Source organism: Amblyomma americanum, chromosome 6 (genome assembly GCF_052857255.1).
Source record: "Amblyomma americanum isolate KBUSLIRL-KWMA chromosome 6, ASM5285725v1, whole genome shotgun sequence".
Classification (NCBI taxonomy): domain Eukaryota; kingdom Metazoa; phylum Arthropoda; class Arachnida; order Ixodida; family Ixodidae; genus Amblyomma; species Amblyomma americanum.
The window spans coordinates 170,207,868-170,220,200 of NC_135502.1; the positions used below are offsets into that span (position 1 = coordinate 170,207,868).

Consider the following 12,333-nt stretch of genomic DNA (forward strand, 5'->3'; position numbering starts at 1 on the left):
ATCACCGCCTGGGCTCTATATAACAAGCAGTATCCTTAAGCGAGTGGGATGGATTACTGAGCTTCCGTCAATGATGTTCAATTTATTTTAATGCCAGTAAACGCTGCCATGTTGAAATAAATAAATAAATAAATAAATAAATAAATAAATAAATAAATAAATAAATAAATAAATAAATAAATAAATAAATAATAACGAGAGCAAGCTGAGTATGTTGAAAATGTTACAGAGCATTCCCTGAATGCCCGTAAACCCGGCGCCTAGAAATAAAGAGGGAGAGTGAGATCTGCCGGCCTGGGGCATCTTGAGTCCTTGAGTCGCAGAGGTCGTGCTAAGCGCACTTCGCAATTGATATGCTGGCATACGAAGATAACGATGTGCGAGAAAGAAAAAAATGGCAGCATCCCCGACGCTGACAGAGAATTCTGCGACCGTACTTTTCAGCAAAATTCCGCTGTACTTGTGCACGCACAAACAACTCCAAAATACAGAAAAACTGGGAGGGGGGGGGGGGTGCAGTTTTTTTTCCTGCTTAATGCGATCTCTGTTTAACTCCATGACATCGAGAAACGCGCTATGAATGAACACACTATGCCACCCTCATTCCGTACCCCGAGGCTTGCTTCTCCACATTGAACAGCTAGTTGCAGAGAAGCAAACTTCACGGGGCACTCGGGGGAATCGGTGACAACATGGTTTTCTTCGCGCCGCGCCGTAGTGGGTAGGTAGGTGGCGGGGAAGAATTGATAGAGAAAATTCAACTCACGCTGGGTCCTCCCATCAAGCTTTCGAAAAAGGCAGCGTACTCGGTAAGACCATCTTGGCGCCTTACCTGCAAGGAAAGCGCAACGCACTTTTAACTCCAGACGGCGAATGACCGACTACCGAGTAATGTGAAGCATAGACATGGAAAAAGGAGGTAATCTATTAATCTTATTTTATATTTTTTTGCGTTTTCTATTGTGAAGATGTGCATTTGAAAGTAGCCAACAATCGCATGCTCAAGGCTGACTGTTACGCTGAATGCATGCACTCAGCAGCCTGCTGTAGAAAGGGCAGGCAGATTTCTCGGCAGCGCGCAGGCTGCGCGTGTTTTGTGCTGTGTTGGCAAGCAGGATCTGTGAGAAAGCTGCCGATTGAGGCGGATACTGTGAAATAGCGCACATGCGAGCCGGAACTTTCACATTGATCAAAATCGAAGCCGTAGAAGGAAATTGGAGGAATCGAAAAATTATGTGCCCGGGTTGAAACATATGCTTTTGTTAGTGTGGTCCTCACCGAAAAGAGAGCATTCTCCTTCGGTGGTATTTGTTGGCACCTATATATGCGCTGTTGTGGTACACAGGGATGGAATTGCTTTTTGTGGCAATATAATTATTTTCGCATATGCAGGGCTTTAAGCAGCGCTGACCCAGTTGCAAGGCTGAGAGCTCTTTCAGTACAGCAGCGCGAGCTGCCTTATAGCCAGTTTCGGAGACGACGCTGCGCCCATACCAGTGCAAGCAGCGAATGCAAGCAGAAGGATACACTTGTGTTTAGCACGGCGATCAAAATTTTATTATAAAGATGAGAATACAGTGCATAGAAATGTAGTCTACGTAAAAGAGATCCCGGAGTGAAACAGCATGGTGGAAGGTAGTGTTAGCAAATGTACGAATCGTTGATTAGAGACTGCAAGGACAACAAAACACGCCATTGATACTTTTAAAGGGATAAAAAAAATTGGTAACGTAAACTACAAGCGAGAAAAATTCAAAAAAGTAGATTACGGGCAGTTAGATAGATAAAAGAAAATTTAAGCAGTATAAACTAAGGGAACAATTATGACCATAAAAATGGCAGAAAAAAACGTGGCGATTTCACAAATATGAATGAACGTAGATTTGTTGCCAAAATAACATTCTAAACAGCTCTTTACACAGGATAAGGTTGTCGATGCCTTATTTTGCACTTGTGAGTCCCTCCACAGTTTCATGCCGACAAAACTGGTACTCTCTGTCCCGTGCTTATTTGGAATTTTTGGCATTAAGCAGTTATTGTGGCGCGAGCAAGACATGTGCACCTTTGTGGGCTAATCGCAAACTGCTTGCCCTGAGGCTGAGGAGAAGACGGAGGCCTTTACCTGAACCATCTGCGACGGGCCGAGTCGCGCCCCGTTGGAGGCGCACGAGGAGCCCGCTCAGTGCTGGCCGGGGAGAGGCGCGCGTTCGCTCTGGCCGAGCCGCGCGTCAAGACAAAAAAGGGATGCGCGCCCCTCTCCCTCCTTCCCTGCCGCGCGGCGGGGGCGTCGGAGCTACGAGCCACGGACTCCGGCAAGAGCAAGCCCGAAAATGAGCAGCAGCGGCGGAGGAGCCAATCGGAGCAGCCGCTGAACAGCCCTCCTGTTGCTGCTCTGGCCGCCTCGCAGGGACGCTTAATTAGACTTGCCGGCGTCCCAGCGCTCTCGGGAAGCTGAGACAGGGGAAGCAGCTGCAGTTCGCGCTCCACGAGCCTTATTTTTACTCTTGCAAATGGTGCTCCGCCGCTTGCGCTTGGTTGTCTCGGTTTGAGCACGTGTTGTCCCAGCGGCGCATCCCACTGCACGCAGCGCTGCACTGTTTCACAACGCTTGAAAAATGCACAGCCAAAATATTCACCAGTGGAGCAGGAACAGATCACAAATGAGTCTTGACAACTGCAGGGCCGGCAGGTACTTCGCCGGTGCATCTAAAACGATGCTGAACCCCAATTATTCGATAGATACAGTCCAAGAAACGCATTCTCGGAATGCGACATCACTATCCTCCACCGCATTCACCCCTGCCATATAAAACTCGTTCTTCGTAAAAATCGATGCTGTCGTTCTTTCTGGCGATGTCCCCTTCTGGCCGGCAGCAAAATGCGCATCCACTGGGGAGAAAATTAGATTTAAAATTTTCCTCGCTACTCGGCTCAAACTCGCGACGTCGGGACCCAAAAGAACTTCCTCTTTACCGTTTTCACGTGAATGGCGGTGCGGCTGCGCCTCAGGAACCCGGGAACAAAAAAGAAAGACAACTGTTTCGGCGCAGGCACAATTTGCTCGCCAAAAGGTGGACCAATGTTGACGGAATGTTTGTCGCACTTTATACTTTATAGAAGCCATCATCTCTTCAGTGCAAGTAACGTCACGTGAACGCGGTAATCTATCAGTACACGTAAAATTCAGCTGGTACTCCATGACCCTTTAATGATTTTGCATTCATACAGGCCGTTAAGCAGAATGCAGCTGTTTCCGTGAGACGTGGTTCATGCTGCACTGTTTCCCTCACACTTGACATTTCGTCACCACTCAATTCCTCAGCTGAGTGCTCGGCGCTAACACTTACCGGGCATCTCCATCTTCCCGGTCCCATTAAAGACTAATAATGGCTCGCGCCACTTTGTTTTTTATCTATGAAAAATGCCGCCTTGCGTACATTTTAGTGCTCCCATGTTGCAGATAGTTTTTATTTGCGCAAATCACCATGCCCGCTTAAGGTGTATCCAGACGGCGGGCCACGGACTGGCCTGCGGACCGGTCACGTGGGGTCGACCGCGCGAGGCCCGGCCGGGTCTGGCCGGCGACAGCGTCCACACGACGGACCAGAAGAGCAGACGACAAGGCGGGCCAAGCCTCGTGATCAGCCTGCAGCAACGCTCGTCTCACGCTTCGACATTCGGCGGCGAGAACAAGCGGAATCCGCAGCAGAGATCCGCCTAAATAACCAGCGGAAAGCTCGATCGGTACGGGACAGATTTCTGCCGCGGTGAGGAGAAAGTTGCAATCCCACGGCGGCAAACATGGCGGCGCGCTTCCAAGCAGGACGGCTCGCTTCGGACTGGATTCATCGTTGTTACTGCCTTTTTTGTTGCGTTCAGTGGCAATAAAACGCGCACCCATTTCTAGCTTGGTCTCACCTCGCCAATAAGAAGACGTATGAGTGAAACATTTGTTTTATTTTTTATTTAGAGTGACGATTGTGCCCCTTCTAGGCTTAAGCGGAGCGTACGTTTGTTGACAGAAATAGTTACCCGGCCTAACAACTAGATGGCGCCACAAGGCTGAGCATATCCTTCCGTCTGGGTTTGCATACGCTGAGCTAAAGGTGGGAAATGTGAGAAGTGCTGTAACGTCCCGAAAAATACCTGCGTTTAGCGTACATGATAGTGCATACGCTTATGGCTCGTAGGCAGCGTCAATTTTTTTTTTCTAACCATATCTGTGCACGTGGCAAGCGCCGACGTTGCTACTAATTTCGCTCGCTCTCGCCGCCGAATACCCAATTATGATCGAGCCATCAAGCTGTACTAAGGCTAAAAAGTAAAACGTAGCGTCGTCCGACCACGTTGACATGTTAACAGTGGAAACAAAACGACTTTCGCTGGTGCCGCCTCGACTGCCGGGAGCACCGAGCCGGCAAAGACCAGTGTGGTGTAGTTGCCAGACTCGATGTGTGCGAGTAGGCTAAAAAGTCCGTGGTCCGCCGCCAGAAAAAATGCTCTCGCATTTCTCGCGCGATCCGGCCCGCAGACCATGAGCGGACCTCGCAGACCGGAAGCGAAACCCCACGTGACCGCTAGTCCGCGGGTCAAAACACGTCCGTGGTCCGTCGTCTGGATACACCTTTATCGGGGCAACGCGAGCCACTTTCTCGGCTGTATTCTTCCTTCCGGTAAATGCGTGCCGTCGCAATGCCTTTCAACCGGCAGACCGCCACACTACTCCCCCATCCGACGCTCTCTCCCATTCCCTCTCTCCATGGAGCACCGCTTCCAGGAAAGCCCCCGCGTTTGAAATATAGAACACGTCGCGGCATCTGCCGGCAGGAACTGATACTACCAAGAGCTGTGCGGCGAAGCCTATGGTTCGGACGTGTGTTCTTCAACGAAGTTGTTTATTTGTCTACAGCGCACTGAGGGCAATATTGGAGGACAGGAAATACAATACACCCATGGCTAATAGGCAAAAAAGTATAAAACAAAAAGTAAAACTATAAACAGAATATTGAAAAGACAAATATCAGCGGACAGTAAGTACGTACAGGAGACACAGAAAATGTATAGAAACGTTATTGCGCGCCGATCATAATGTGAGTGGCGAAGCTTGAAACTGGACTTCATTTTGATATTTGACAAGTCTGTACCAAGCGTCAATGGCGCTAGCTAAGAACTTTTAAAATGATTACGCTAGCACCCGATTTGGCGAATTTTCCATGCATGATGACACTTTTCGCAGGCAAAATGTTGCTTCAATAAGTTAATATCCCTTTGAATTTGGATTTTATAGTGTTGTATCCGATACGAAATTAGAAGATTCATATATTAATGATTTTTCACTTGTTGCCGGCAAATATAAGCATCCTGAATAAACACGCTTGAAAGAAAGAACTTCATCTACCAGTACATCTGTTTTACGTCCAACAGCAAACAAAGTAAAAGAACGTCTTCCATTCCCTCAAAAATAGAAACAGCTGTCATGTTGACGCATTAGTTATTCGATCTGTGTAAAAACATGTAACTGATAATATACAGGATAATGTTTTTAACATTTACAGATTATTATTTGAATACTGTGCGAAGTGTGTCAATCCGGTCTGCTGAGCTGGATTTTGCAGAAAGGTGGACATTATGTAGCTCATAAGGCTAATTAGTTAAATGAGTAATTAAATTAACTAATAAACATTTTATTTTAAATTGTAGGGGCAAGTATACACTCTGGAATTGACGGCAGTCATCGTTGAAGGTGAGCTTTATATTTAAATGATCTTAATACCCACTGCTGTTTGTAGTATTGAAAGTAAAAAATGAGGACTTGAAAGCTTGTTGAGTGGGCTTTTCCACATTATCTCTTACAAAATGGCGTCGCTACGCGCGGTATTGTCACCGAGGCCTTATTAAGTTCTACGTCATCTATTACACCAACTGAGCTTATATTCGGTGCACAAGAAGTCACAGAGACGCAATGTTATAAATACGCACTGCGGAAAAGCCTAAAGAACGAGCTTCGAAATGTGTTCTTTTGGCGTTCGATAATTTCGAAACGCGTCGGCAATTAAGAAAATTTAAAAATAGGGCTCACCTTCGATGTTGACGGCTACCAATTACACAATATAACCTAGCACCCGAAATAAAATTGAAAAGGTTATTAATTTATGTTAATTATTTGTTTCATTATTGATCCATATGAAGTACATAATGTCCGCTTTGCTTTACAGTACAGCTCAAAAGGCGGCACCGAAAAATCTCTCAGTTCTTTTAATAAAAATCGATGAAAACAGTAAAAAAAATTGTATACACTTGTTTTATACGGTATATCCAGTGTTAGTTGTCATTGCGGAATATTGCATAAAAATATTGTGAGCACAGTGCGTGACCCTCGTCTTCATCTGTGAATATTCATCATCATCTCGCATCTTCGTCTTTTGAGGAGCGGCCGCCATATGTACCAGCGGGCATAAAGAGCTCGCTTGGTCCACAGTCTCACAAGTGGTGGAGGCTGCTCTAGATCCCGTGTCCTCTCCGTCGCCACACTGCAGCTCCGTTCCGGTCGTCACCTGGTCGGACCATCTCCGAAGATGGAAACCGTCGACCAACAACGCCGTCACGCTTCCGCAGGCCTTGCCGGTGCCTCAGCAGGTGTGCTACCCCTACCTGCTGATCCCTCCGCCCGCAACCCTGACTCTAACGCCCCGCAGCTCCTATGTCACCTGGACACCCGACATGGACCGTCACGACCCTTCAGCGCGAGCCTCCTACATTTGCGGGTCTCCGTGGTGATGACGTCGAGGACTGGCTCGATCAGTACAATCAGGTCAGTGACTACAATCGCTGGGACTCTGCCATGAAGCTTCTCCACGTGCCATTCTATTTAACCGCCGTGGCTAAGACTTGGTTGGTCAACCATAAAGATACCATCCCGGACTGGACCCACTTTACATCGCAGCTTCGGCAAATTTTTGGCACTGTTGGTGCCAGTCCGGCCATCTACAAACAAAAGTTAGATGCGCGTGCCCAGCTGCCCGGCGAATCTTACACGTCTTACATTGAAGATGTCTTGAGCCTGTGTCGACGTGTCAACAGTGCCATGTCCGAGTACGATCGGGTCCGTCACATTCTTAAAGGCATCGGCTCCTTTGCTTTTACCACGCTGGCTGGCCAAAACCCTACCTCAGTCAACGATATCCGCACCACATGTCACCGTCTTGACGACCTCCAATCCCTCCGCTTGCAAGACGCCTGGGACCCCCGCCTTTCAACGGATGTGGACTTGCGCTCTCTCATCCGCTCCATCATCCGCGAGGAGCTGCACGGCTCCACCTTACCGCCGCTGGATTCCCATCAGCACCGGCCTCCGACCTCGCCATTGCGTGATCTAATCAAGGATGAGCTCGCTTCCGTCACTCGTCCCGCGGCGTCCGAACCATCTGTGCCTCTTTGTGCGCCCACGTATGCCCAGGTCGCTGCGTCTCCTGCTCCTCCCGTCTATGCCTCACATTCGCCGCCCGTACAGCCGACTGTCGCCTCCTTATCCCAGCGGCCCGCAATGTACCCAGCGGTTTGGCGGCCGCCTTCGCGTCGCCCTATCTGCTACTACTGCGGAATTCGTGGACATGTTGCCCGCGTTTGTCGTCGGTGTCAGCGCGACGAGCGTAACCAGTTTGGTCCCGTTCGCAACGACGAAACCTATTCATCGTGTGGTTACCGCCCTACTTTTGCCTCCAATACTCCTCATCACGACGACTCATACTCATCGTTTCCTTACCGGCCAACGTTTCACCCCAACGGTCCTCCCCGCTTCTTCTCTCCATCGACCTCTCCCGACCGCTCGCCGATTGTCCGCTCGTCGCGCCGCCGCTCCCCGTCACCGTTCCGGCGCTCTTCATCGCCTCTACGTCCAGCCTCTCAGGCACCTGGTCGCAATGCGGAAAACTAAATTGTGCAGCTTCCGGAGGTAAAGCTGCACCACTCGCCCACCCTTCAATTCCTCCTACGCTGCCGTCGAACTTGTTAGCTGTAAATGTTGAAGGCAGCATTGTAGACGCATTGATTGACACCGGCGCCGCTGTTTCCGTCATCAGTTCTGCTTTGTGTTCCCATCTTCGTAAAGTGCGCACTCCTTACTGCGGCCCTTCTCTCCGTGCTGCTAATGAAGAATCCATGCATCCTTCCGGTCTGTGTACAGCACGCGTCTTTCTCAACGGCATCCTGACACCACATCGAGTTCGCTGTACTTCCATCCGGTGCTCACCCTCTCATCCTCGGCTGGGATTTCCTCCACTCCGCGCAAGCTGTCATTACATGTTGCCCTCCTACTCTGGAAGTTGCCGACTCCGACCCTTCTGACGCTCCTTCAATTCCATCTCATCACTTGATCAACACCGCGGACCATGTGCTTTATCCCGGCTCCGAAGATGTCATCTCAGTTGCTTCTGCTTACGTCCATGCTGGGGACGTTTTCGCCACAGCCGTGCCCCGTCTTCTCTCCAGGGGCATTCTCCTCGTCGCACCCCTTCTTCGCTTCGTCAATGGGACTGCCCTTCTGACTGCGCTCAATACTACGTCGGAGCCCATTCTTCTGCGCGCTGGTACTAAAGTGGCTTCTGTGTCTACCATTCAACCTGTCACCGTTCTTTCCTCGCCACCATCCAGCTTCGCCATTTCGTCCCATCCTTCTTCTCCGGCAGCTATTTCCGCTACTATCAGCGACGATCTCACGCCTGCTCAAAAAGCAGAATTGCTTGCCCTCTTGAACAAACATGCCGCTTCTTTCGATACCCAGTCGAAAATTTTGGGCCAAACATCGGCGGCTACTCATCGCATCCACACTGACGGTTCGCACATCATTCGCCGCCGCCCGTATCGTGTGTCTTCTAGTGAACGAAAAATTATTCAAGATAATGTCACCGACATGCTCAAGCGTCGCATCATACGACCTTCTTCAAGTCCTTGGTCCTCACCAGTCGTGCTGGTACAAAAGAATAATAATTCCGTACGCTTCTGTGTCGACTATCGCGCCCTCAATAAGATCACTCGAAAGGATGTTTATCCACTTCCTCGGATTGACGACGCCCTCGACTGTCTCCAAGGTGCTCAATTTTTCTCTAGTCTTGACCTTCGATCCGGCTACTGGCAAATCCCCATGCATGAAGAGGACAAAGAGAAGACAGCTTTATCCACGCCAGATGGCTTATATGAATTTAACGTTATGCTGTTCGGCTTGTGCAATGCCCCGGCCACGTTCGAACGCATGATTGACACCGTACTCCGCGGGTTGAAATGTAAAACTTGCCTCTGCTACCTGGACGACATCGTAATTTTCTCCTCGACTTTTTCTGAGCACCTCGCCCGCCTCGATGAAGTTCTAAGTGCTCTTTCCGCGGCCGGACTTCAGTTAAACACAAAGAAGTGTTGCTTTGCTTCCACTTCTATTAAAGTTCTCGCACACGTCATTAGTCGCAGAGGCATAAAACCAGATCCTGATAAAGTTGCTGCAGTACTGCATTTTCCCCGCCCCACACGGATTAAAGACCTGCGCAGTTTTCTAGGACTCGCCTCATACATTCGTCGTTTCATCCGAGGTTTCGCATCCATCGCCGCACCTTTGCATCAGCTTCTTGGAGTCAGCACGCCCTTCGTTTGGTCTGAGGCCTGCGAGGCCGCCTTTACTTCTCTAAAGCAGGCTCTCACATCTGATCCGATACTGGCTCATTTTGATGACAGCGCTTCAACGATTTTGCACACTGACGCCAGTGGACACGGAATTGGTGCCGTTCTTCTGCAGCGCCAGCAATCTTCGACTGAGCGCGTGATTGCTTACGCAAGTCGTACCCTGACTGCAGCGGAGCAGAACTACACGATCACTGAACAAGAGTGTCTTGCAGTTGTCTGGGCCGTTCAGAAATTTCGCCCCTATTTGTACGGTCGCCGAGTTCACCATTGTAACTGACCATCATGCGCTGTGCTGGTTGTCGTCACAGAAGAACTTGTCTGGGCGCCTCGGCCGCTGGATTCTCCGCCTCCAGGAGTATGATTTCACAGTCACCTACAAATCGGGCAAAAAACACAAAGACGCCGATGCGCTCTCTCGTTGCCCCCTCGCCTCCGCAGAACCTCTGTGCTCTCCTCCGGTTGCTTCATCGCTCCCAACTACTAATTCCATCGCTGACCACGCCTCGACGGCCGCAGCCATTGATGTGGTGCCCGCTCCCGCTCTCGGCAATCTCGCTTCAGCACAGCGGGCCGACCCTTACTGCCGGACTCTCATTGAACGCCTGAGTGGTGCTATGCGGCCACCAAATGCCCGCCTCCGACGCCAACTCACCTGTTTCAAGCTGGTTGACGGCACCCTTCTTTGGCACAATCATAGCCCCCTGGGTCACGCCTGGGTGCCTGTCATTCCCCATTCTCTTCGCCGTGAGGTTTTGCAGGCGCTTCATGGCGACCCCGTGGCCGGCCACTTAGGATTCCAGAAAACATATGACCGTATAAAGCGCCGTTTCTTTTGGCCTGGTCTCTCCACCTCTGTCGCCAAATATATTGCATCTTGCATCCCTTGCCAACGCAGCAAACGCTCCACGTCTCCTCATGCTGGCCTTCTACAACCTCTTCCCTGTCCTTTCTCACCCTTCGAAGTCGTTGGTATCGACCTGTACGGTCCCTTGCCACTAACCTCATCGGGCAACCGCTGGATCGTCACAGCCGTCGACCACTTAACACGGTACGCTGAAACAGCCCCCGTTCCGTCTGGCTCTGCCTCCGAAATCGCCCATTTCTTCCTCAACGCCATTCTTCTGCGCCATGGAGCCCCACGTGTCCTTATCAGTGACCGCGGCAAGTCATTCTTCTCCAGCATCCTTGCCGAAGTTCTTCATGCTTCCCGGACCGCCCATAAAACAACTTCAGCCTATCACCCCCAGACCAATGGGCTCACCGAACGGTTTCACCGCACCCTGTCAGATATGCTGTCTATGTACAGTACTCACGGATTGAAATAGGACATTCGGAGCGCTAGCCTTGCAGTGCCACGCAGGCATGTGGTAAACCACAGGCCGGCTGATTGGCTACTGGAAGGAACAATTCTGCTTTGTAGATGTTCTCCCTCTCACGCCATACCACAATGCACCACCTTGGTTCCATGAGCGTCTACGGGCGGCGCTCCATGAAGCGACGGCCACGCGCTCCGAATGTCCTATTTCAATCCGTGAGTACTGTACATTCACCCCGCCCACACCAACTGGGACGCCATACTCCACTTTGTAACCTTTGCCTACATTACAGCCGTGCAACGAACAACCACTTTCTCCTCCTACCTTCACTCTCGAAGCATCTTCTCTGCCCCCACAACCTCTTCCGGTCTTTCCTATGACGAATTTACTTCCAGTCTTGCCTACTGTCGCACCATTGCCCGCCTGAAGACTGACGCCTGCCAAGCCTCCCGGAAAACAACCTATGACTTCAAACACCGTGGAGTGCGTTTCTTCCCTGGTGATGAAGTCTTGCTGTGGACTCCTGTGCGTACCCCCAGATTGTGCGAAAAATTTCTCAGCCGCTTTATTGGTCCGTACACTGTACTCGAACAAACGTCCCCCGTGAACTATCGCGTTGCTCCTGTCCATCCTGCCCATGACCGGCGTTGTCGTGGTGAAGAGATTGTTCATGTGTCGCGCTTAAAGCCCTTCACCCGTCGCCCTACTTCCCTCTAACGTGCGCCCGGGACGGTCGCTTTCGCCCATAGGGGGAGAAAGTGTGAGCATAGTGCGTGACCCTCGTCTTCATCTGTGAATATTCATCATCATCTCGCATCTTCGTCTTTTGAGGAGTGGCCGCCATATGTGCCAGCGGGAATAAAGAGCTCGCTTGGTCCACAGTCTCACAATATTCAAGTTGAAAAAATAACAGTGGTAGTAAGCTAAAGACTCCTTTGTATACTCCAAGTTTTCTACAAAGGCTTGACGAAACCATCGTATAGTCGCATGCAGTAATTTATAGTTAGGCAAGAACTGATTAAACATAGGTAATTCCCGATCACAAAAACATCCTAATAAAAACAACTCTGGTAACAGAAAACGAGATCACTCTAAAATTACTTGACTTGTTTATGACGCATATTCATCGATAAGTCAAAGATCATTCATAGTATCAATCACATCGCATTGCTAGGAAACCTTGGCTAGGTTCAGTGCAAACGAAAGTCTCAGACCGCAAATGCGACCACCACCGATTCTTTAGAAAAAGAAAAAAAAAGAGAACGGGCTAGTTGGCCATTATATGAGTTTAATTTCAACAAAGTGTTTTCCTCGAAGAGAAATTTTCGCTCACTTCTGAGTTCATTGC

The 12,333-nt window shown here is 49.9% G+C and overlaps 1 protein-coding gene across 1 annotated transcript in view; it reads right to left on the reverse strand.

The window, feature by feature from the left end:
- nab (NGFI-A-binding protein homolog) overlaps nt 1-12,333 on the reverse strand; it is an 867,324-nt gene that overhangs the window by 690,742 nt on the left and 164,249 nt on the right. The window contains exon 3 of the mRNA XM_077628086.1: nt 767-832. Coding sequence (XP_077484212.1) covers nt 767-832 — 66 coding nt within the window. The remainder of the gene's footprint in view (nt 1-766; nt 833-12,333) is intronic.